General features: G+C 45.5%; 2 protein-coding genes across 8 annotated transcripts in view; both read right to left on the bottom strand.

Moving 5' to 3' along the window:
* Positions 1 to 3,738, bottom strand: part of tmem88b (transmembrane protein 88 b) — a 5,403-nt gene extending 1,665 nt beyond the window's left edge. The window contains exons 1-2 of the mRNA XM_034919626.2: positions 3,443 to 3,738; positions 2,452 to 2,756 (exon numbers count right to left, since the gene is read on the bottom strand). Coding sequence (XP_034775517.2) covers positions 2,452 to 2,754 — 303 coding nt within the window. The 5' untranslated portion in view covers positions 2,755 to 2,756; positions 3,443 to 3,738. The remainder of the gene's footprint in view (positions 1 to 2,451; positions 2,757 to 3,442) is intronic.
* A 2,818-nt stretch (positions 3,739 to 6,556) lies between these two features.
* The window catches only part of kdm6ba (lysine (K)-specific demethylase 6B, a), a 69,598-nt gene continuing 51,177 nt past the window's right edge, over positions 6,557 to 24,977 (bottom strand). For 6 of the 7 annotated variants that reach the window (XM_059014561.1, XM_059014562.1, XM_059014566.1 and 3 more), the window contains 19 exons: positions 24,364 to 24,595; positions 23,432 to 23,503; positions 22,704 to 22,877; positions 22,005 to 22,169; positions 21,423 to 21,788; positions 20,825 to 21,067; positions 17,409 to 20,503; positions 16,567 to 16,690; positions 16,043 to 16,148; positions 15,399 to 15,604; positions 14,827 to 14,897; positions 13,858 to 13,929; positions 11,988 to 12,136; positions 11,221 to 11,335; positions 10,459 to 10,646; positions 9,729 to 9,870; positions 9,341 to 9,467; positions 8,308 to 8,478; positions 6,557 to 7,823 (listed from right to left, as the gene is read on the bottom strand). In XM_059014561.1, coding sequence (XP_058870544.1) covers positions 7,800 to 7,823; positions 8,308 to 8,478; positions 9,341 to 9,467; positions 9,729 to 9,870; positions 10,459 to 10,646; positions 11,221 to 11,335; positions 11,988 to 12,136; positions 13,858 to 13,929; positions 14,827 to 14,897; positions 15,399 to 15,604; positions 16,043 to 16,148; positions 16,567 to 16,690; positions 17,409 to 20,503; positions 20,825 to 21,067; positions 21,423 to 21,788; positions 22,005 to 22,169; positions 22,704 to 22,877; positions 23,432 to 23,503; positions 24,364 to 24,595 — 5,842 coding nt within the window. In that variant the 3' untranslated portion in view covers positions 6,557 to 7,799. The remainder of the gene's footprint in view (positions 7,824 to 8,307; positions 8,479 to 9,340; positions 9,468 to 9,728; positions 9,871 to 10,458; positions 10,647 to 11,220; positions 11,336 to 11,987; positions 12,137 to 13,857; positions 13,930 to 14,826; positions 14,898 to 15,398; positions 15,605 to 16,042; positions 16,149 to 16,566; positions 16,691 to 17,408; positions 20,504 to 20,824; positions 21,068 to 21,422; positions 21,789 to 22,004; positions 22,170 to 22,703; positions 22,878 to 23,431; positions 23,504 to 24,363; positions 24,596 to 24,977) is intronic. The other variant, XM_059014567.1, reaches the window with a different exon arrangement.

Genomic DNA, 24,977 nt, shown 5'->3' with positions numbered 1-24,977 from the left:
TCCATGATCAGAATCTTTTCCGTCTTACTACCAGACAGCATGCATGGAAATAAGACTCCCGTTGCATAGCAGTTTGATGTAAAGGACAACTGTGTTTAGACCAGCCTCGGTTTTTGAATTGGCCCACCCCCCTCAGTGTCTGTATGTGTGTGCTGAGTGTCTGTGTTGGAATGCGAGGAGGTGATGGGAGACACAGCCCAGATAGAGTGTGGAATGTCAGGCGCCCTTTTAAACAGTCCGAGTGGACATCAATCAATCTGCACACCAGCCCTGTGTACTGTGTGGTACTAGCTTGGAGGGGGAGGTGACTCATCATCCTCTCAGTTAGACCGGAGTGTGTCCGTGTGGCTCACAGGATGAGGTAGTGGCAAGCAGGCTCAAATGAGGGAGGAAACTTCCCGAAAACCTTTAGTTTCTTTCTTTCTTTGATGCACAGCTCAATGATGGAGGGAACCGCCCATCAGAGAATGGTATTTTCGTGTGAAAGCGATCGTGGGACATTAAATTTGTTTTTAACAGAAATACCTCTTATAAGTTTCCCAAAGCATGGTGAAACATAGGGAAGCATTGTAAACCACAGAGGTGGTAAAGCATAGGGAAGCATTGTAAAGCACAGATAGGTGTGGTAAAGCATAGGGAAGCATTGTAAAGCACAGGGAGGTCTGGTAAAGCATAGGGAAGCATTGTAAAGCACAGAGAGGTCTGGTAAAGTATAGGGAAGCATTGTAAAGCACAGGGAGGTATGGTGAAGCATAGGGAAGCATTGTAAAGCACAGAGAGGTATGGTAAAGCATAGGGAAGCATTGTAAAGCATAGGGAAGCATTGTAAAGCACAGGGAGGTATGGTGAAGCATAGGGAAGCATTGTAAAGCACAGATAGGTGTGGTAAAGCATAGGGAAGCATTGTAAAGCAAAGAGAGGTATAGTGAAGTATAGGGAAGCATTGTAAAGCTCAGATAGCTGTGGTAAAGCATATTGAAAAACAAACCAGAGTAAACTAACCCTTATACAAGTTTCCCACAGTAAAACCAAAGCGAAGTGTTATAAAGCATAGGTAAGCATTGTGTAAAGCATATTAAAAAAAAAAAAGTCAAACCATTGTAAACTAGTGACTCATCTTAGCTTTGTCAGAGATACCTGTGGCTAATCAAGCTCATAGTAGGTGAAACTGTATAAGGAGTCTTATTTCCAAACCCCTGGATGAGAGGAAAATTTCCTTCCAATCAGCTTTTAAAACACTCTGTGCGGAACTTAATTGCCATTGATTGGCACTCTGTTGTAAAGGTGAGGGAAGGACAGCCTTTCTTGTTTAGAAATCGGAACTTCATGAAGTCGATTACGAGTATGAGTCAGGCCAGCCCTGCTGCCAACCAAAATACAAACCCAGAATAAAGAAGAAGAAAAAAAAACAATCATGGGACTGACCCCAGCGTGGGTTCACCCCCTTTGGAATGTGTCCGGGTGAGCGCTTTATCTCTCTGTCACCCTGCGAGGGGGTGTCAGTGACAGACAGTCTCCCAGCAGCAGAGACACTGCAGCTGCAAAAACAGTCCTTACTGATAAAGGTCATTGGGGTTCGCCTGCTTCTTAATCCTGGGATTAAGGGGGGGGGGGGATTTAAATTCACTGAGAGTTTATTAAATTGGGCCAGGGGGAGCTAATCTTTAGAAAGTTAACTTAGAAACATCATCCCTTTTATTATTCACATTGTAAAGCCTTTAATGTTGAGCCAGCCTTAATGGATTGAGATGTTTTCCCAGGCGAATATATATAGTTGTGTAACATTTAACCTGATCACGCCGATTTCAGAGGACCGCTTCGTGCAACCCAGGCATACAGAGTTTATTGAAATATGGCATGTACTTCACTCTCTCTTAAGAAAACAGCTTCATGACCACTGCAGGGATGGCAGTAAGACTCCTGCTGCACAGCAGTTTCAACCACTCAAGGTTTTACTACCAGCCTGATTGGCCCCCAGTGTATAGACAACAAGCTCAGTGTCTGTGTGTGTGTGGAGGGGGGCGGGGATTAAACTAAAACCAAACTAATTCCAGGAGTAAAACCAGGAATGGCTCAAACTGCTCTGCAACAGGAGTCTTATTTCCATCCCTGGAGTTGCTTCCCCCACAGAGTATCATAGTAATGATTGGTTTTGTCAAGCCTGCTGCACACCAGGTACAAGGAACCACACACAAAGGGCCAGTGATACTGTAGCTAATAACCGGTATTCATACTGTAAGTGGCTATTGAAGCGATGGGTGGCAGCTCTTTTAAGGAAGCAGTGGTGATGTTAGTAAAGCTAGTGGGTTTTAAACACACCATTAAAGGCGAGGGACCAGTGATAATGTAGCTGATTACAGGTGATAATACATGGATATTAAAGCATCTGCTAAATGACTCATTAATAATGTTAGCCGGGTAGGCTGATGTTTAAGAAGAATGCAGCCCTACCTTGGAGTGGCAGAGGAAGCCGAACGTCACCATGATGCTGGCGGGCGCAAGCACGGCTCCGAATACCAGGCCAGCCAGGCTGGCGTTGATGACGGCGATGAGCAGGTTCTGAGCGGTGATGAGCACGGAGCACGCCCAGCAGTCCAGTGAGCCGCGCAGCTCCAGGGGGGGCTCTGGCCCCTCGGCCGCACTGTAGGGAGGGGGGACCACCACCGCCGAGGGGGGCTGCAACACCACGGCGACGGGCTGGGGGCCCGAATCCCCCACTGCCACTCCCCCCAGCTCCTCAGCACACTCCAGCATCTCTGGAGGGAGTGAAATACAAGCAGGAAGCAGGGTTAAAAAAAACGTCCGGAAAATAGGCTTCCAACTCTGCAGCAGGAGCAGCAGTTGTTGAAGCATAGTTCACCCCCTTAGTCTCTGTAAGCCACTTTGGATAAAAGCATCTACTAAATAACTAATTAATAATAACAAAAACCGTGTGGTAATGAAGGGCTTTATTCCAAACACCAGCATCAGCACACCTCTAGTTTAGAGTTTAAACTGTGAAACGTTTAGAAAGGTTCCTAAGCTTTGTCAAATCTTTGTCAAAGAGACCCATGTCAGATATAAAGATCAGCTGTAGCCAGGGGCGCAGGAACTAGTGGTGCACTCATGCTTTTAACCATATGATGGATGAATTCTCGGTACCCACAGAATATTATTATTTGTTTATTTAGCAGACTCCTTTATCCAAGGCGACTTACAGAGACCAGGGTGTGTGAACTATGCATCAGCTGCAGAGTCACTTACAACTACGTCTCACCCGAAAGACGGAGCACAAGGAGGTTAAGGGACTTGCTCAGGGACACACACAGCAAGTCAGTGGCTGAGCTGGGAGTTGAACCAAGAATCTCCTGGTTATAAGCCCTGTTCTTTAACCACTGGACCACACAGCCTCCTACTCCTGATAAATAAATAACGTAAATAAATATATATATTTAAAACTTACCGTCCTAGGAGTGTTTTGATTGAAGTAGCTGTTTGTAGCCAACTATTTCTCCAAGTTGAGGGATGAGCAAAAAGTATTACCTCTTGAGTTTTTAGCCAGGATGTAAGATACTGGAATTTTATATAAGAAATAAAACAAAAGTAATTCCTTTTTCTTAAATAATTTCAATTATGTTCAAAGATACTTTGTAGGAAAAATACAGAGCCGCTCCTGGTGTTTCCTTTCCTCTGTGAAGTTAGAACACTGTGTCCCCCTCTCTAGCTGTCTCTCTCTCTCTCTCGGTGTGAGTCCTTCCTTCCCACCTCCCTTGCCCTTTGCCTTGTTAAAAAAAAAGTGAGAGGAGGGGCTGTTGGGGGGGGGGGGGGGGGGAGGGGGACACTCCTAAGAGCTCACTAATAAACCAGGCAGGGAGAGAGAGAGGGGGTTAGGGAGGAGAAAGAGAGAGGCGAGGGGGGTGGGAGGGACTGAGTCAGGGGAGATTTGACATCTATTCTCCCCCTTCTTTATTATTATTATTATTATTTATTTCTTAGCAGACGCCCTTATCCAGGGCGACTTACAATCGTAAGCAAATATCAGAGCTTCTCTGATAGCTCCAGTTACTCTTCTTAACGACTGCTTTGAAAACTATACTTTGGGAGGTTAAAGTTTTTTTTTTTGTTTTTAAATCAAAACCTTTGCGTCTTTTATTGTTATGCAGGAAAACGCCAGATCTACTTATTTACAGTAATAATATTCGCATGTAACATTTACTTAAAATATTTTGGTAGCTCTGTGTACTTTATAGAACCATGAGAACTCTACCGGTACACTGATGAAGGCACTAGAGCCCAAACGCTGTGGGTTGTGGCGTGGCGGGTGTTAAACTGAGATCTATCCATGTGAGTCGGGGAGGGAGGGAGGCAGAGAGGCAGGGAGAGGGGGTCAGGGTTAGGGAGGCAGGGTAGGAGGAAGGAAGGCGAGGATGTTGATAACTGCACCGGTGAGATTGCAGAGCTCCTGTTTGTTCTGTTTTTCGTCTGTTTTTCTTTTGATAGCCTCTAATGACAGCTGCCAGCCCCTTTTCAAGTGAATGAGTCACCTCGACCGGGGCAGGAATCGGCACAAAAGAAGTATCCTGAGTTTTTTTTCCAGGGTAATTGCTTTGCTAAGAGTCAGCGTTCTGATTTCTTAGGATCACAACCCACCACAACCTCTGACGAATGGAAATGTTTAAATATGGAATAAACCCGAATGCCCTGTCAGAAAATGTACAGCATCCTGGCGATTCTGGTCATGAACGACGTGTAGCTTTTTGTAAATCAGGGGTACTTGTCTTAACCCACCCCCATTCCCTCTTTTAGTAATTTAATGCATTTCAGGGATGGGGACTGCATAGCAGTTTCATCCATTCCCGGTTTTACTGCGAGCTTGAGTAGCCAGCACAGTGTATCGCAAACAAGCTCAGGTGTGTCTTATTAAACTCCTAGAAAACCAGGAATGGACACACTGCTATGCAATGGGAGTCTTATTTCCAGGGGGGGGGGGGGGGGGGGGAGATGTTTTGGTCGGAGTGTCCTTGCTACAGCGTTAGTCCAGGAAATGTAAAAATACACCAAGCTTGTCGGAGGAAGGGAGGAGGAGGAGGGCGATTACAATGCCTCTGGAGCCCTGCTTTTGTTTTCATGTTTTGCTCCACATTGCGGAGATAAGCACTGATCAAGGGGCTGGAGGGACACTTTTTTCCACTTGCACGGCTCATGTTTTTTTCGGATGGCTCTGCGGCGCCGAAGACAAACCAATATCGGTTTGACCGTTAGAAGTAAGGAAACGCGTACAAGCAGTAATAAAAATGAATTAAGTAGCTGATTGGCTCTCTGTGGCTGTATGTACGTTTAGCATGCATTTGTTTGGGAATGTGTAAACCTTTTTTTTTTTTTTTTTAATCCTATGTCAATATAGATCACACATACACCTCTGCCATGGCTGTGAATTCAGAATTAGTTACCGGCAAAGTTAATGACCAGGATTGATATACTGTAAAGCCATAAATATTCACAACCAAGATATCAGAAACACGATTTTGCTCCAGAAATGTTAGCGACCTGTTGCAATGTACAAATGTATTGTTGGTGGAATTTGATATTCCTGCCAAAATTTTTTTCCTTGGTGGCAAACGCATAATAAAAGGCTTGCAAATATTTATGGTTTTACAGTATTGATGGACAGGGCCGGATTAACCCATCACTAGGCCCTAGGCAAGCATACACTTGCAGGCCCCCTAACAAACAGACACACACCTTTATGATAGCTTTTATGACTAGCCCGCCAGTTTGATCCATTCCTGGCTTTTATTAGTTTAGTAAGACACACCTGAGCTGGGGCTAATCAAGCTGGTAGCAAAACTGATCTGCTTTGTAATATTGACTGTCCCGTTTCTTTTTTTTTTTTTTTAAATTACCAGGGCATCTCCTTCCCGGTGTTTGTAGAGCCACACAGGGATTGGTATCCAGCCTCGGAAGGGACAGCATTCCCAGCTGTGATTGAAGGCTTTTGAGGCGATCCGCTACCTAGCAGGTCACTGGTGTTCATTTCCATTTACAGGTACCAGAAGAAACTTCATACATTCAATAGCAGACGTTTAGACTGTTCTTCATTAGATGCATCAAGTTGAGCTTGGGGCTTTGAACTGCTCTATTACCCAGCAAGTAACTTCAGTTTATTTCTGTTTAGAAGTATAACAGAAACTGACAGGGACAGTTATTAAATGTATGAGGTTTCTATTAGTTTTCATAAACGTAGTACGATTCTGGGTTTATAACAGTCAACAAACCGACAGCAGTCTTAAGTTTATCAAAAGCTTTTATTATTAATAACAATAATAATAATAATAATAATAATAATTCACACAAAATTCACAAAATATTTAAGACGGTCCTGGCTCAGTTTTTTTCTTTCTCTGTGTGTGAATCTTTTAAAAACAGTGCATTTATAAAATCCCCAAAAAACTAGCGTGTATTGTGTCAGAAAAAGAGGACAAAAACATTAAACCAGAATAAACAAACGAAAAGTAAAAAAACACCTTGGCCACACTTCCTCTTAGATCTCTCCAAACAATATCATCACTGTTTTGTCTTTTTTTTTTATCAATGTTTTAATTTTCAGTAAAAAGAATCCCCTAAAAAATTAGAAATAAATCACAATTTCTCTCTTATATTTAAAACAAATTTACAAGAACAGTATTCCATTAAACTGTCTCCCCCAGCCCTCCCCAGCACTAACCCATAGACAGAGAAATAAAACTTATATATATATAATATTTATACATAGAGAGAAAAAAGCACCACGAAACCGGATATTAGAGTATTATTATTATTACCAATAATAATAATCATAATAATAATAATCATAATAATAATAAAAACATTTAAAATAGCTGAGAACGCTAAAAAGGGAGAACCATTGAAATTGAATAAATAGAAGGGAAAAAAGACAATAAATACAACCAAAATTATACATTTCTCAAAACACAAAAATACAAAAAAAAAAAAAAAATCAAACAATCTGGAGGTAAAATGATAAGCTGGTTAGCATCACAAAAAACCACACAATGTATGTATGGGTATTGTTACAATTCAAGATGTATTTAACAAAAAGAAAGAAATAATAATAATAATAATAATAATAATAATAATAATAATAATAAATGCAAACGACACCATTTTACAACACATATACAAGAATTTCTAAGACAAAAATATTTCTTGCTATAACCCGTATATTAAGCATTCCAAACCTTTATTTATTTTTTTATAATTCTTGTTTTGTATTCTTAATGCTTTAGAAAAAGTTTTTCATGATTTTTTCTTTTCTTTTTTAAACTTTATTATTTATGTAAGAAGTCAGAAGGCCAATGTGGTATATATTTATTTATTTATTTTATTTATTTAGCCAGGCTTTAATTTAAATTCTCAGTTTATTTTATTACAAAAATAACTAAAAAAAAAACAAACAAACAAAAAAAAGTCAAGTAAAAAGTATTGTATCAAAAAAAAAAAAAAAAATCCTGAATAAATATTTTTTCTTGGGAGGGAAAAAAAAAAAAAAAAAAGTCAGCTTCTTTCTTTCCCCCTCCTCTCAGGACATCCAATCAGCACTCAGTAGGCGGGGCTAACAAGAGTAAACAGAGTGTTGATTGGCTGATGTAGCACCATTAACGAAGTTGAGTAAACAGGTTGATTGGCTGATGTGTAAAAAAAAATAAAACAAATAAATAACAAAAACATAAATACAAATTTAAATGCAAAAAGAATAAAGGGTTGCCCAGCTGTCGGGAGCTCTGTGTTTTGGTTATGGCTTTAGACACCGAAGAGACTTTTCAGCGCACGTTTGGTGCTGGTGCCTGAAAAAAAAAAAAGAGAAAGAATTGTGTTAGAGTTCAAAAATGGATGGTCGCACAGTTTCATTGTGTAATTTATAATTAGTTGCAATCACAATGTAATTGTATTTGATCCTGGGCACACCTGTGTAATTGTAATTGCTGTATAATTGATCGACTCCAGTGCAACGCCACCCCTTTCCAAGCTGAATCGTTCACAGTGCCATGTTGTGTTTTACACTGAGAGAACGTTCTCGGATTTTCAACCACTTTCAGTGACTTCCCTGTTTGTTTGAACAAACGTTCTCTAGCATGTTTGTGTGTTTGTATCTGTGATCACTGCTGGGTAGAATAAACAGAGCCTTTTAAACCTGTTTTACTGTGAAAAAAAATACTTTTAAAACAGTGCGTCTAAAATAAACTGCGCGTGTGAAAATAAATTGGACCTGACGCGCCTGAGACGCGCTGAATAAATGGACCGCTAAGGGTTAAAAGTGCCCCGGCTCACCAGAGTGAAGCTGTCGTAGGTCTGCATGAGCTCCTCAGTCCTGTACTGCTCCAGCACGACCACGTTGTGCAGCGTGGCGCTCCTCCGGCGGGCGCAGTCCTCACAGTGCACCACGTAAGTCTTGCGGCTGCTGTTCTCACTCGTCACGAACAGCAGGTTGTACACCTCCACCTGCACACAGGGACAGGACAGGAATGCTTTAGTTCACCTAACCACACAATACTACAGTACTTACTGTGCAATATTATATTATGTAGTGTAGTACCCTGTGGTATACTATAGTATACACTACAATAACACTACAGTCTAGAGCACTGTACAAAAGTGTGGTTGTACAGCTATGGACAATTGCATCACCCTCTATATAGAATGAACTAATTTTGCTTCATAAAAGTGGCATGAAACCTGCTGAATAATGTTACGTTAACATATTGAAATCGCACACCGCTTTGTAGTTTTGCCATTTACTTATCGAAAAACGTGACATTTCGAAATCTGACATGAAATAACTGCTGTACGACTATTATGGCTTCCGGTACAGACTTAAGCGATTCATCATTTTGTATTTTCTTTGACTACATGATGTTAAATAAAAGATCTAAATTACATTCAGATGGTTTTTTAATCCTAAAATTCTAGTTGAAGCAAAACCTCCACCAGATACAGAATTAAAAAAAGAAAGAATGTTAAGACGGGCGTTGACGCGGCACGCTCATGTGAAAGGACCTCTTCACTGGCTTGGTGGTCCAGTGGTTAAAGAAAGGGGCTTGTTTACCAGCAGGTTCCCAGTTAAATCCCAGCCACTGACTCCCTGTGTGTGACCCTGAGCGAGTCACTTAACCTCCGTCCTTCAGATGAGACGTAAAACAAACAAGGTCCTATTGGAAGTGACTCTGCAGCAGCAGTTGTGATGATGCATAGTTCACACCCTAGTCTCGATAAGTCGCTTTGGATAAAGGCATCTGCTAAATTACTAATAAATAATAATAATAATAATAATAATAATAATAATAATAATAATACTACTACTCACATCACACTCATTGCAGTAGTAGGCCGGCTCGTCCTTCACACGGCTCTGATACGAGATCTTCTTCCCATCCTGGACCAGCTGGGCCCTCAGGACCTGTGAGTGCTTGATGGACTGCAGCAAGCAGTGCCTGAGAGAGAGGGAGAGTCATTGACTGATGGGACTGTGAGCAGCAGAATGGATCCGGCGTGCCATGGCCATTAACAAACATTGAACAGGCTGCTGAACAAGACTACGAGCTTTCTGTGTGTGTGTGTGCTTGTGAGCGACAGTCTGTGTGTCAGTGACGGTGTGCGTGTCCAGTCTGTGTGTGTGGGAATGTGAGTGTGTGTGTGTCTCAGTGTGTGCATGGGAATGACAGCTGTGAGAGTGTGAGTGCGGTGGCACGTACTTGATCATCTTGTAGACGTCGGGGTCGGACACCTTGACCGTGCGGGCGATGTTCCAGGACACATGGATCATGGGCACGATGGACTTCACCTTCTTCACCTCGTTCCACTCGTAGCGCTCCAGAGCCAGCTGGTACTGGTACGCTGCGGATCAGAGTGTTACTGTTAACAGGGCTGTGCAAACTCAATCTAGTGTGGGGATTTCAACAGTACTGGGCACACTGATTACTCCACTGTTCAGAAGGGGCTCGCCACAGAAATCAGGTACTGACAATCAGGTGAGGGTCGCTGGTGTTGGTCATGTGTGTAGCCCCTGTACCTCTGGATGGTTTATGCACACCTATTAAAATGTAGGTGTCCAGGAAGCTGGTTTATTAAAGTTCAGAAGTGCCTGCTCACCATATTTCAATACACTCTACAGGGGTGGAAATAAGACTCCTATTACACAGCAGTCTGATCCGGTCCTGGTTTCACTGAGAGTTTAATAATAAGACACACCTGAGCTTGTTACCTATACACACCGGGGCTAATCAAGCTGGTAGTAAAACCTGCAATGGGTGAAACCGCCATGCAACAGGAGTCTTATTTCCATCCCTGGTGCTGTGAGACACAGTCTGACTGCACACAATCTCAGCACAGCTCCTGGGTGACACCTGCTGGCCAGGCACTGGTAATGCAGTCTGCAAATCATACAATGATGATTGATTTGTGTGATTTTTTTTTTGCACTCACGGGTGAGGGGCCCCACGTTCCAGGCAATGTTGTTGCACCAGCCCACAGCCTGCACCCAGTGCACCGTGCCGGCGTTGATCCACACTAGGTCCCCCGGCCTCTGGATGAACCGGTACACCGGGATGTTTGCCCTGTACAGATCTTCCAGCACCGGCCACCAGGACCCCGTCAGGTAGTCCACTCCGTGACTGAGGAAAAAAAAAATACATGCAAGTTAGCTTTAAACATGTGCACCACAACGTTCCCGTCGCTGCGATGGTCTGCTACCTGAACAGAGGAAACACCTTGAATATTCGTGACTGTGGTTGACAAACCAAACCACAAGCCCCAACGGAAAGGGGAAATAACCACTGTACTCCAGGGGTAGAAATAAGACTCCCATTGCAGAGCAGTTTGATCCAGTCCTGGTTTCAAGTTTATTAAGACACACCTGAGCTTGTTACCTATAGACACTGGGGCTAATCAAGCTGGTAGTAAAACCTGAAATGGGTGAAATGGCTCTGCAAAGCTATTTTGTTAGACCAGAGGAAAAAGGGAAGACCAACACACAAAAATCGATAATTCTGCGCATTCATCCCTTTTCGTATCACATGCTGGCATTGAAGTTTAATAAAAGCATTTGTATTAAAATCGGACTAATTGTGGTATCGAGCGAATCACTCACACTAGCGAACCACTTGAGTCTTCAGCTTGAATTCCCTGCTGGTTTTACCTTTTTTTTTCTCTTCGCTAAAGCAAGGATGTTGTTCATCCCACACTCACCTCTCACAGAAATCGCTGATCGCTTTCCAGTAGCTGTCGTGAACAGCAAACCACTCGCAGTCCCCTGGGCCAATGTTGATGTTCACGGAGCAGAAGTTGTTGTTCTCCTGGTGGCCTGCAGGGGGGGGGCACAGAAGAGATGCGGTTCAGAAATGCGATCGGGACAGATCGACTCGCATCAGAGCAGAAAGAGGCGTTGGAAGACTCAACAAAAGCAAACCTGCAACTAAATCTTCACACACAGAGAGTGGTGAGGTGGGTGGAATGGGCTACCCAGGGTCACCTAGTCATGCTGTTGAGGCAGAATCACTTGGATCCTTCAAGTTTGGAGATCAATCCCCAAAGTTAAGAGATCAATCAGATACTAGGAAGCAGTGATGCAAAACTTTTGGCCAGAGCTGTGATGGGTAGAATGGCCTCCTCCCGTTTGTAAACTTTCTTATGTTCCTAAATGCATTGCAAACAGAACCCGTTTACCTGAAGAAGGTCCTGAAGGCTTTAGACAACTTGACAGAACAGACTTACATTTCAGGTGATTAAATAGGTTTCAGTATTTTATAGAACGATAACAACTGACAACGCTATACAAGTCAAGGTCAAATAATATCTTAAACGTTCTATTGCTGATTAGCAAAAAAAAAAAAATAAATAATAGCAGTAAAATCTGATGCAGCCCCAACCACCAAGCAGAAAGCAATCCCATTTTAAGAACCCCAGTCCTTTAGAGGATGCATTTTGTGAAGGTCTGTGTTTCTGGGTCCTGTTACCTGGGGTGCGGCTGCCCGGGACCTTCATGTAGAGTTGCACTGTGTTCATGCCCAGGATGGTGTGCCCCACGTGGCTCAGCATGTTCCCACTCGACGAGACGCGCATGAAAGCGGGCAGCTTGAACAGCTCCTGCAGCTGGGACTTCCACCTGAAAGAGGGGAGAGAGGGAAGGAGGAGAGGATGGGGGTTAGCAATGACCACATATCAGGGAACAGAACAGTATTGATTTATTAGTTTTCAGTGGAAAAGCCATTTGAGCTGCAAACCTTTGGTTTACAAAGGTGTCCCGGGAGGAAGGCAGGAGCAAGTTCCAGTTATTTATTTATTTATTTTTATTTATGTATTTTAGCAGACGCCCTTATCCAGGGCGACTTACAACTGTTACAAGATATTGCAATATTTTTACATACAATTTCCCATTTATACAGTTGGGTTTTTACTGGAACAATCTAGGTAAAGTACCTTGCTCCAGGGTACAACAGCAGTGTCCCCCACCTGGGATTGAACCCATGACCCTCCAGTCAAGAGTCCAGAGCCTTAACCACTACTCCACACTGCTGCTACACACAAGCATGCAGAGAGCTCACCGCTTCACACTCCGTGAGTTACTGTATTCACATAACATCACGTGCAATCACAAGGCTGCTTCAAACGATCAAACAGCAGCCTCTTAAACTGAGAGTAAGTGACACTATGGATCCGAGCCAGGTGGGGAGTTTATTCCAGTCCGAGGGGCAGCAAAAGCTAACTCTTTCCTTCCAATCGTGCTTCTCACCGTTGGGATTTTAAAATATTGTAACAGAACCGCAGCACTTTAAAAACTGCCCATAAAGACCTGCAATCAGGTTCAGTTTTACACTCAAATATGATCCTAACTTAGCATTCTGTTAGGTTCATATTTCCAGCTACCTTTTTTCTGCGGTTAACACTAAACTTTTTGTCTTAACTTGATTCAAGTGTTGAATTTACACAACAAAACCAAAAAAAAAAAGTCAAGTTCTGCATGTATACATTTAACAGAACCAGGTCACCGAAACGTAATTAACGCTGTGTGGTGCAGAACTTTTAATCCTATCTAGTTAGTAGTGACCAAATGAAAAAGAAATCCATTGTGTGCCCCAAAACAAAACAAGCTGCAGTACCAGTGTTTGCACAGCAGGTGGCAGCACACCCCCACGTTTAGTCTGAGAGCAGCACATGGTGTTTCAACGTGACTGGAAAGTTCCAGAGAGATCTCAGAGCCACACAAAGAGACGGAAGTGGTAACACTGAGGTATCCGTTACAAGTGATTTAAAAACAATCTACAAACACATTATTAATTATGCCATTAATATGATTAGAAATAAGAAGTCTATTACTATAAACTTACCATTTTTTCTTTTTTGGTATTGTTTATAAATCAGTTACAACAGATATTAGTCTGTCTGCCTTGCTGTCTATCTGTGTCTGTCTTTATAGGTTTATTATTATACACTTGCCAGTGGTTTTGCTATTGTTAGGCTTGCTGGTCCAGTGGGGCTTCATACCAGGAGGTTCAAATCCTGACTCAGCCACTGACTCTCTGTGTGTGTGTGTGTGTGTGTGTGACCCTGAGCAAGTCACTGAACCTTCTTGTGCTCCATCCTTCGGATGAGACGTAAAACAAACAAGGTCCTATTGGAAGTGACTCTGCAGCAGCAGCAGCAGTTGTTGATGATGCATAGCCTACCCCCTAAGTCGCTTTGGATAAAAGCGTCTGCTAAATGACTCATTAATTAATAATAGTAATTGTATGGGCCTGCTTTGCATTATTGTTTTTGCTGGTTTTTAAAAATCATTTGTAACAGATTCCTGAATTAAAGTGTTACCCGAGAAGCCAGGAGACTTACCGCTTGGCGTCTGACAGGTCAATGTTTGTCCCGAATTTGATAATCTTCCCCACGGGTTTCTGATCAGTAGCACTGAAATAAAAACATTGCAAGAAAATGTAGATGTTAAAAGTTTGTTACTCCCCCATAATTATCTGTAGAAAACCACACAATACTATAATACTTACTGTGCAATATTATATTATGTAGTGTAGTACCCTGTGGTATACTATAGTGTACACTACAGTCTAGTGTACTGTACAAATGTAATCTCCCTACAGAATGAACTCATTTTGCTTCACAAAGCAGAATGAAACCTGCTGAATAATGTCACGTTAACATATTGAATTACACGCTGCTTTGTACTTTTCCATATATTTAGCGAAAAACTGACATAGAAAAATGTGACATTTTGAAATCTAACATGAAATAACTACTGTACTACTATTATGGCTTCTGGTATATGATTGCACAATGTTAAATAAAATATCTAAATGATGTTCATATAATTTATTTTATTGATTCAGTTATTTTTTTAATTAATGTCTCAATCCTAAAATTCTAGGAGATGCAAAACTTTTGGCCAGAGCTGTAGATTGGTTATTGCAGTCTCTGCAGAAATACAGCCCTACAGTGTACTCTAAATCAGCCCTACAGTTTTTTGGAGCATTTTTAACTGGCATCGTTGACCTGTTGTTTTAATTCTCTCTTTAACGACATTGTTATGATAACTGACTCTCATTTTGTTAACCCCTAAAGGCAAGTCTAAATGTAACGCATCAAATTACATAAATAAATACACACAGCTTGTGAACACAGCACAGAAAAAATGAAGGTGGTACTTCATGGTTTTGTGTCAGGATTACACACACAGTGACTGAAGGGGCTTCAGTTGTGTGTACTTGTATGATCCCGATTGCACTGCGTCGATTGTATGACAGTATTATGACGTCTGCTAAGAAATAAATAAAGTATTATGATGATTTTTACCCATTGCTGGGGGGCTCCGGGGCGACAGGGGGCTCCTCTTCATCCTCCTCTTCATCACTTCCCTTCTCCTCCTGAAATCGAAGCAGCAAGTTAGTGTGGAGAAACCAACCGCGTCGAGAAATCAAGAGATCGACTAGCGACGCGAACGCTGTGCTATCAAATCACTGCTATCTGGGATTCACACACAGTTCAAGAACACAGTGTCAGCCATCTACAGCTCTAGCCAAAAGTTTGGCATCATCCTGTAGGATGAACTAATTCTGCTTTATAAAGTCAAATGAAACCTGCTGAATAATGTTACGTTAACATATTGCATCACACACCGCTTGAAAAAGCGACATGAAAAAACATGATTTTCGAACTACTGTACTACTATTATGGCTTCCGGTATAGACTTTTGCATTTTGTAGTTTCTTTGATTTACATGATGGAAGATCTAAAACGATGTTCTTTTATTAGTTTATTTTTTATTATTAGGTCTCAATCTTAAAATTGCAGGTGATGCTAAACTTGTGTCCTCTGCTGCAGTGGCGAGGAAGCGCGGGTGCAGGCAGTACTCCGGCTGGGCTCACCTGCAGGCTCTCCTGGAAGGAGGAGGCTTGGTACTGGGCGTACTTGGCGATGGTGGTGTGAGAACGGCTGCTCTCGCACGGCCAGGTCTGCCGGTCTCCGGTCGGCTCCCAGTTCTCGTCGGAAGGCTGCTGGACTTGCGTCCGCACCTCCACCGAGTGCTCCCCGTTCGCCTCCACCAGGGACTTTGTGGAGAAGAGGCCCAGGTCTGGAGAGTAAAGGGAGAGAGAGGGAGAGAGGGAGAGAAAGAGAAAAATAAATGAACATGCCACCAGCTTTGGACTATTCCTATTCACAAACCGTAACAAAATAAGGGCCGTATTATGAAAGCATCATAATCAACTCCTTCTGTAAGAATAGAAAAATACATAAAAAAAAAATAATAATAATAATAAAAATAAAAATAATAATAATAATAATCATCCCGTACATTTTTACAAAAACGAGAAACAAAACTTAGGAAAGCATTTGAAGAGAGCTTGAAAACGTGTAAACTTTAGTAGTACGGTTCTAATTTCGTTCAAAATCACTTTCATGAAAACGTAGGCGTTGATTAACGACTGGAGTAAATGCTTTGAAAAGGGGGCCCTTGTGAAGTGGACACACTGCTTGTGTGTGTAATGAGATTGGGGGTTGGGGTACTCACTGAGGCGCAGGGATCCAGCCAGCCCTCTAATGACAGTGATGGGGTTTTTGGGGTCCGTGCAGAACTGCAGGAGCACCGGGGAGAACCCGTCCCGCTTGCTCTCCAGCTGGAACAAGAAACACAGAGATGAAGATCAAGCTCAGTACAGCAGCTGTAGGTGTCACCCTCACTGCAGCCACTAGGGGGCAACGTGAGCTTAAAAATAAGTTTTGCATTATCACCCTATAGAATTAACAAATTTTGCTTCATAAAGCTGAATGAAACCTGCTGAATAATGTTACGTTAACATATTGAATTACACACCGCTTTATAGTTTTCCCCATATACTTAACGAATAACTGACAAATTCTGAGATGTCATTCTGTAGTTTCTTTGACTGATTACACGATGAGAAAAAAAATATCCAAAATGATGTTCATATAGTTTTAATTCTAGGTGATGCAAAACTTTCGGGAGTGTAGCGCCCAAGAGAAACCCCAATGCTGCCCTTTCTGGAGCCGATCAGTTTGCCCCGGGACACTCACGTAGATACTGGGGGTGGGAGGATTCAGTCTCTCCTGGGGGCTGCCCGAGTTTCCCATCACAGGCTTCACAGAAAACGCAGGCAAGAGATACGACTCTCGAAACCTCCCTTTGATTTTCGCATTCCTGGAAATTAAACACAAAGACAGGACACGCGTTAGTCTGGGGGCGACAGCCGGGATCGTTCCTCCAGTGTTTCGGATCTTCTCAGCGTTTACAGCAGGGTGGTCAAAACTGGCCCTTCCACTGCTAGTCCGAGTTTCAAAACCTGCTCTAAAATTGTCTGTCTTTCTGAACCAATTAGACCTCCTTCCGGACCCTGAACTAGTTAATTATCTCATTTTACCTGTTAAACAAACCTGGAGCTGAATAATGGCTCTCCAGGACCCTCTGTGATGGACTGGACACCCCTGCATCAATAGCTGCTTATATATAGAAGACACCAACTCATAAACTACATCTATAATGTGCAGAGTAGACAGACAGCACTTCTGAAACATTCTGTAGTTATTCCATGAACAAGGACAGCTAAATAACCCCGTCCATCACTGTTAAACCAGGCTCCTGATTATCACTTTAACATTAGCGAATGTCACGTCTAAGATACCCCAGTGCCGTGACTGGACAGTCCTGCTTTCAGGAGTCCACTTACTTGTTTGGGGGTGATCATTTAGTTGAAGACACGATGGGGGTGGCCATTCCAAACTGTTTAACTGAACCAATTAAACCTCCGCCCGGACCTAATTCACAATCTCATTTTACTTGTTAACCCCGGAGTGGAGGAACGGCCCTGGCCGACCGAGACAGGCTGGACAGCCCCGGTTTGTTTCTCGAGTCCACTTACTTGCAGGCTTGGATGACCTCGCTGGCCGTGTTGCGGATGGTGATCTGGGACAGCGGGATGCTCCTCTTCTCCTCCACCTCGGAGGCGATGAACCGCTCCCGCTCGCCGCTCTCCACTTTGATCAGGCGGATCTTCAGCTCCTTGGGGGGCCCGTCCGAGAGGCCCTTGAGCTTCAGGAAGTCCGCAGGGCCCAGGGCCCCCCCGCTGCCACCCCCACCCTCCCTGCTCCCGCAGGAAGAGGCCACTCCCCCGCCTACCGCCTTCCTCTTGGGCTCGGCGCCGACTCCCACACACTCGCCCTTCCCCTTCTCCCTTGCTTGGCTGCCCTTTCTCTGCATGTCCAGATTGCCCAGCACTTGCCTGCTCTTATCCTTGTGCGATTTGCCTTCCTTGTCTTTGTGTCGCCTGCTTGAGCTGCAGCTGCTGCTGCTGCCAGTTCCGCTCCGACCAGAAGAAGATGATGATGAAGAGGTGTTGGATGTCGGTGAAGAATCCCTCTTCCTGTGCTTCTTGTGTTCTTTGCGGTCTTTCCTCTCCCTCCTCTCGCTTTTGCAGCCCTTCTCCGGCCTCTCCCTCTCCTTCTCAGTCTTCCTGTGATCCTTCTCGGGCTTGACCCGGCAGCTCCCGGCGGGAATGGCGTGCCGGGTCAGAAGGACCTCGCAGCTCCGGCTCAGCTCGGATATGGATGCCTCAGATATGGTCACCAGCTGCTGCTGCTCCTCCTCCTCCTCCTTCACTTCGGAAGTCCTGGCTTCCTTCTCCAGACCCCTAACCCCGGCTTTGCCATCCTCATCATCATCATCATCATCATCTTCGCTGTCCTCGTCCTCCTTCTCCGTCTCCTCTTGCTTCACCTCCACCCTCGCCGCGAAATCGGACTCTTCCGAGTCGCTTCTGTCGAGCCCGGCTCTCTCCTGCTCCTGGCCGGCTTGGGCCTTAGTTTCCCCCCCACCCCTCGGCTCCTTGTCTTCCCGGGCCAGCGAGGTCGTCGTCGTGTCCGACGAGAACCGCAGCGGCGCAGGAGGTGGGGCGTACTTGAAGGAAGAACCCCGATTTCCAGCACCGCCAGGGGGGGGCCTTCCAAAAGGCCCTCCCCTGTAGGAATACTTCTGGCTCTCCAGGACCGAGGCGAGGGATTTGAACATGTTCCTCACGTCTGTCTGCTGCTGCTGCTGCTGCTGCTGAGGAGCTTGGGGCAGCTTGGCCGGAGAGTGCAGCAGCTTGTTATCTTCATCATCTTCCTCCTCCTCCTCCTCCATCTCTTCCTCCTCGATTCCGATCGGAGATTCCTCTCTTTTCCGCTCGGGGAAGCCGTAAAGCTTGGCCAGGTCGTTGTGAAGGTAGCTGCTGCTGTTGTAAACGTGACTCTCCTTGACCAGAGGAGCCGGGGGGAAGGAGGGAGTTGGTTGCTGCTGGGGCTGAATCTGGCAGCTTGGGCTCAGCTTTAAAGAAGGGTTCCTCGCCTCCTTTTCAGAGACGGAGGACGACCTGCTGTATGAAGTCGACGACGTGGAAGACGACGCCAGCGAGCCCTGCCTGCTCAAGACTGGGGGGTTCTTGTTCACCAGGCTGAAATCCATGTTGGAGGGCTTGGGTCTCTCCAGCAAGGGAGGGGGCTGCCGGCTGTCTTTGAGGTCCGGCAGCGGCCGGGGCACGGGCAGAGGGGAGATGGGGGAGTAGCGATCCCCGCTAGCGCTGCCGTTGTATAACTCATCCTCCTTCTGGATCGACTCGTCCAGCATCTTCATGATATTTGCCAGGCCGTCGGGGAGAATGGGCTCCTCGAACTGGTCCCCCATCCCCTGGTCTCCCGTCCGGCTGGGGAAATCTTCAAAGAGCTTCTCGGGGGGTTTCCTCCCTCCGTTTCCTCCTCCTTCTTTCCTGGTCGTCGGGTATTCCTGTGTTTCTGTGGGGAAGAGAGGCAGGACCCCCGAGGTGGCCGGGTCTTTGGGTAAAACGGCTGCTGTCTGTTGCATCAGTCGGCTGCCCATCAGCTCCGAGGGCCTGTGCAACGATGGCAGTGGCGAGGGCGATGGTGAGGGTGATGCAGTTCCTGAGGTATTTGGCAGCTGGGGTACCTGATGAGCAGGACTGCCTGACCCGCTACTCCGTCTCTCCCCCTTGGCGATGAAATCCAGCCTGGCCGCGGAAGCAGAGGGGGCGGAAACGATGACGGGGGCCGCGGTCCCGGTCTTTTCCGACGTCCAGAAAGGCGGCACCGCCCCCGGCTCTTTCTCCCCGTATCGGGGAGAAGCCTTTCCGCCATCCTCACCCCGAGCCTTGATCACGGGTGCGGAGAGCAGGCGCTCCAGACTCGCCACCGCCTCCTTCTCGTCTCCTCCGTCTCCCTCCGGCTGCTTTCCTTCCCTCTCCTCCTCCCTCTCCCGTTCTCGGACCCTGTCTTCCAGCTCCGCGTCCAGCTTGTCCAGCACCTCCTCGATGCTCAGCGGCTGCCTGCGAAGAGGCTCGTGTCGGTAAGGGCTGGGCGAGGGGGCGGACTGGGGAGGGTTCAGAACAAGGGGAGGGGGCTGCACGGCAGCAGGGGGAGGAGGAGGAGGAGGAGGAGACGGAGACGGCTTGCGGCTGACCTCGGCTGTCGTGTTTTTCAGCTTCTCAAAGTGCGGTGCCAGCACGCTACGGGACGAGGAGGAAAAGGAGGAGGAGGAGGAGGACGAGGAAGAAGTTGCTGTAGTTGCAGCAGTGGCAGTCCGGGGAGGCTCACAGCGTTTGTAAAAGTACTCCCGTTTCTCTAAAGGAGGCTGGATCTCTCTCCTGTCCGGCTCTCCCAGCAGCTGGTTTTCTCCCTTAAGCCCCGGAGTCATCAGGACTGGGGTCGGCAGGGGCTCCTTCCAGCCTGCAGTGGATCTCAGGACGCCAGGAGTCGGAGAGCCTGTAGGGGGCGCTGGGACCTGGACTGCACTGCTGCCGCTGTAGGGGTTACTCCGGCAGATGTCCGTGGCAGCGGGGGTGGTCCCTGGCATCGCGGGACGGCCTGCGTGGGGGTGCCCGTGCCCTAACAGGGGGGCTCCCCTCTCCAAAGGTCGCCTGTGACCCTGAGTTTCTAGACCCTGATTTCCGGGGTACCGACCTGACGTCTGGAGAGGAGAAAAAAAAAAAAGAGGGGAAAAAAGTTATTTAAAAGGTGTTCATGAGGGGTGGGAATAAGACTCCCGTTGCATAGCAGTTTGATCCAGTCTTGGTTTTACTGTGAGTTTAAAAAAAAAACACACCTGTGCTTGTTACCTATACACTGTGCTGGCTAATCAAGCTTGTTGTAATAAAATCTAGAATTGTTGAAACTGTTGTGCAACGGGAGTCGTCTTGCTATCCTTGTAATGCAGTTATGAATTACAGGACTCAACATTTAACAGGAGACGGTCAGGTCAACTCAAAAAGTTAAATAAAAGTAAACTCACCACATTGGAGGCGTGGCTGTTTCTTTGCTGCTGCTTTCTCCAGCTCTCATTTGTGGAGGAGGAAGAGGGAGTGGCGCCCAGGCCGTGAGGTATTCCGCTAAGGGAGGAGCTGCCACGGGCTGGTGTCAGTGGGGGAGGCAGCAGAGTTTGCTGGTTGTGATGAGGGTGGTGGTGGTGGTGAGAGTTGTAAGGCACGCAGGTAATGTTTGCTGGTGAGACGTTGGGCCGGTTGAGCCTGGCCTGCTGGGGAGAGGGGAGGAAATAAGGATTATAAGGGTTATTGGAATGTATTTGGCGTATAACATGAAATACTACTGCAATGCTATTGTGGCTCTGATAGACTTTTGGAGATATAATTTTGCAGTTTCTTTGATGACGTGATGTTAAATAAAATAAATTATGTTCATTCTAGGAGATGCAAAACGTTTGGCCATAGCTGCCACATATCGTATTACCTAGATCATATATTGCCTGTGATGGCTGACAGAGTAGGGCTCCCTGAACGCACGCGTGCTCGGGTTTAACTTTTTAAAACATAAACTGGCGACAAGGTAAAAAAAAAAAAAAAAATACAAAAAATTCACACACTGGTCCTTACCTGCTGGCTGCTACTGGTCTCTCTCGGATCGTTCCTGGGGTCCCCCGTACCTCTCGCCTGGCCCCCGTGGTTGTAGCTGGGATGCTGCCGGCTCTCCCCTGCTGGTTGCTGGTGGGGGTGGAGGGGGGCGTGTGGGTGGGGTGGGTAGCGGCTGCCCTGCATTATCAAGGGGCCTGGGGCTGGAGTCTGAGGCAGGGGTTTGGGCAGATTACTGCAGCTGCTGTGTTGGATGTGATTGCTGTTGAAGTGAGAGGAGAGGGGTGGGCAGGAGGAGGAGGAGGTGGATGAAGAGGAAGAGGCGGAGGGGATGGGTGATGGAGGGGTGGTCTTGTAAGGGTAAGCACCCAGGACTGGGTTCTGCTGATCCTGGAGAAGAAGAAAGAAAAATTAATGACAATAATAGTAATAATAATAATAATAATAATAATAATAATAATAATAATAATAACAATAATAATAATACATTTCACCATTGTGTATTCCGTAATCCACTGTAATAACTAACATCGACACACAACGCCTTCATTGCGTGCGACGGGGGTCTGTGAAGCCAGACCCTGCAGTGACTGATGAAGACCTCACCTGATAGTCGCTCTTCCTCTCGGGGGGCCAGGACGACCCCCCCTTGTGCAGGGGGTTCCACAGCCCCCCCGGCTTGGGCAGCTGGTAGTGTCCCCCCGGGTGGTGGAGGGGGTGTGTCGGGGGCAGGTTTGGCATTGGGGGGCGCGGCATTCCGGAGCGATTAATCTGCGGGCGGGAGAGGAAAAAAAACAAAACAAAAAAAAACACTCAAATAACTTCAAGGGTTAAAGCTTTAGGGTCATATTCTAGTTATTCAATTTTAAATAAAGTAATATGAAAACGATTCTGTGCTAAATTATCATCTTGGGCTTCCTACTAAAAATCGAAGGACTTTTTCAATCTACCAGCACTCCAGCACGGTGTTGTTTCACGTCAGGCAAAGTTGTTTCTTCCTCTCCTGGTCTTTGTTCCAACCCTGTTCTAAACTGTTTAACTGAACAATAATAAATCTCCAATCAAACCCTGAAGTAGATCACAATCTCATTTTACCTGTAAAACCTGGACTGGAATAGAGCCTCCCTGACTGTGATTGGGCAGCCCTGGACTAATGAGTCTTGTGTATTAATGCAGCTGCAGTGTTTGGGATCCCTGCAGGTTAGCGATCCATGGGGGGAAATCTTGGAAGAGGTTAAGAAGCACTGCTGGGAAAGGAGGAGTGTGTGTTTTGAATGCCCCCGTTTTCCCTCTGCTTGGTCTCACCTGGTCTGGGCTGATGCTCCTCCTTCTCTTCACCGGACTGGGGATCTCCTCACTGGGAGGGGTGGAAGGTACCACGTGGTGAATGTGAGGGGTGTGCTGGATCACCGAATGGTCCACATGTGCTGCTGGCCGCTTCAGTTGGCAGCCGTTTTTCCCTGGGTAGTTTCTTGCTTGCTGTGAACAAAACACAAAATCACTGTCAAGATTATAGTTTTTTTTTTTGTTGTTTTTTTTTTTTAAACCCAAATTACACAGCAGCTTGATCCATTGAAGGATTTATCCCCGGCTAATGCCTTCATTATAAAACTACAGTCAAGCAGACCAGCGTTTGGGCTCTAGTGCCTTCATCAGTGTTATTGAAACTAGAAGAGACTGAGTCAAGCAGACCAGCGTTTGGGCTCCAGTGCCTTCATCAGTGTTATTGAAACTAGAAGAGACTGAGTCAAGCAGACCAGCGTTTGGGCTCTAGTGCCTTCATCAGTGTTATTGAAACTAGAAGAGACTGAGTCAAGCAGACCAGCGTTTGGGCTCCAGTGCCTTCATCAGTGTTATTGAAACTAGAAGAGACTGAGTCAAGCAGACCAGCGTTTGGGCTCTAGTGCCTTCATCAGTGTTATTGAAACTAGAAGAGACTGAGTCAAGCAGACCAGCGTTTGGGCTCCAGTGCCTTCCTCAATGCTATTGCAGTAGTGGAAGTGCTTGTCAGTGTTTGATCCCTGAATGATTACCTGCTGCAGCAGATCCCACACTTCATGTAGCGGAGGCAGGTTGTGAGGCCGGTGCTGGTGTGGACTCAGGTACTGGAAAGAAAGAAAGAAAATGATCTTTAACTGCAATAAACTTAATTCTCCTTGTGTCTATGTTTGCACTATTAAGTAAATACATTTTGATCATTTAAAAAAAAAAAAAAAAAAAGCTTTTAAAAAAAGATACTTTTTTTTAAGTATTTTTAGAATTTAACATTTTGCATTAGTGCTTGCACTACTAAGTAAAACGACATGTATTTTTAAAAAAATATTTGCAAACATTCCTTCCCCCTGTAGCTTTAATAAGATATTGCATTGAACACGTTTTTCATGTATCTTGTTGCATTGGAGCTTAATTAAAAGAAAATAAATCATTTGATTGTGAGCAGATTTAGCCGATTGCTCCAGTGGAAGTGAGCAGCGGTTTTGAAGAGTAAGTCAAGGGGTTGCAAAAAACATAGCGTCACACATCCTCACATGCTGCTACAACTGTTTAAATAACGTACCTGTCATTTTTCTTTTCATTGTTAGCATCCTGACAACTTTTTACACTTGCCATCAAAGTCTGTTTCAAAGCTCTTTTCAAAGCGTCCGCTCTCGTGCGCCGATAGGGTCAGGATTCTCGGCTGCATTGTCAAACAGGTAACACAGCAGTAACGAGCCATGCTGTGTTACGGAACTGAAAAGCCAGAGATCTCAAAATCGGACATCATGAAAAGAGCTTTGAAACAGACTTTGAAGGTAAGTGTAAAAAATTGTCAGGATGTTAACAATGAAAAGAAAAATTACAGTTGCAGCAACACGTGTAACGCTATCTTTTTCTGAACCCCGCTACTTACTCTTTAAGACGGAATTACTTAGACTTTTTTAAACCCTGATCAGTGAAAGTTTCACAGCGCGGGGCTGCCCCTCACCCTCTGCAGCTGATTGGCTCGCGCGGCGAGGTGGGTGTGGCCCGGGCCGTAGCCGTGGCAACGCGCCCCGTTCTGGTAGCACCTCAGTGCCTCCTCCAGCTCCTGCTCCGACTCGTAGATCTGACCCAATTGCTCCCACAGCCGGGCCTGCTGACGGTCCCTCTGCAGAGACTGGACCAGCCCGTGAATCAGCTCGATCCGTTCAGAGAGCAGGGGCCGGGGGGGAGCGGGGCTGAGAGAGAGAGAGAGAACATTAAAATCGTTGGGAAAGTGAACATTTTTCAGTTTATTTCTATTGTTTTATATGAGATTCATACAAGGTCATCATGCATTTGCTTTCTAGTTTTCCATTAGTCCCCATTTAGCACTTTTATCCAAAGCAACTTACAGAGACTAGGGGGTGAGCTATGCATCATCAACAACTGCTGCTGCTGCTGCAGAGTCACTTCCAATAGGACCTTGTTTGTTTTACGTCTCATCCAAAGGACGGAGCACAAGGAGGTTAAGTGACTTGCTCAGGGTCACACAGTGAGTCAGTGGCTGAGCCGGGATTTGAACCTGGAACCTCCCGGTAATAAAGCCCCTTTCTTTAACCACTGGACCACACAGAAAGA

The sequence above is a fragment of the Acipenser ruthenus genome, chromosome 48, assembly GCF_902713425.1.
Source record: "Acipenser ruthenus chromosome 48, fAciRut3.2 maternal haplotype, whole genome shotgun sequence".
NCBI classification, from domain to species: Eukaryota; Metazoa; Chordata; class Actinopteri; order Acipenseriformes; family Acipenseridae; genus Acipenser; species Acipenser ruthenus.
This window is presented reverse-complemented; position numbering and strand designations above follow the sequence as displayed.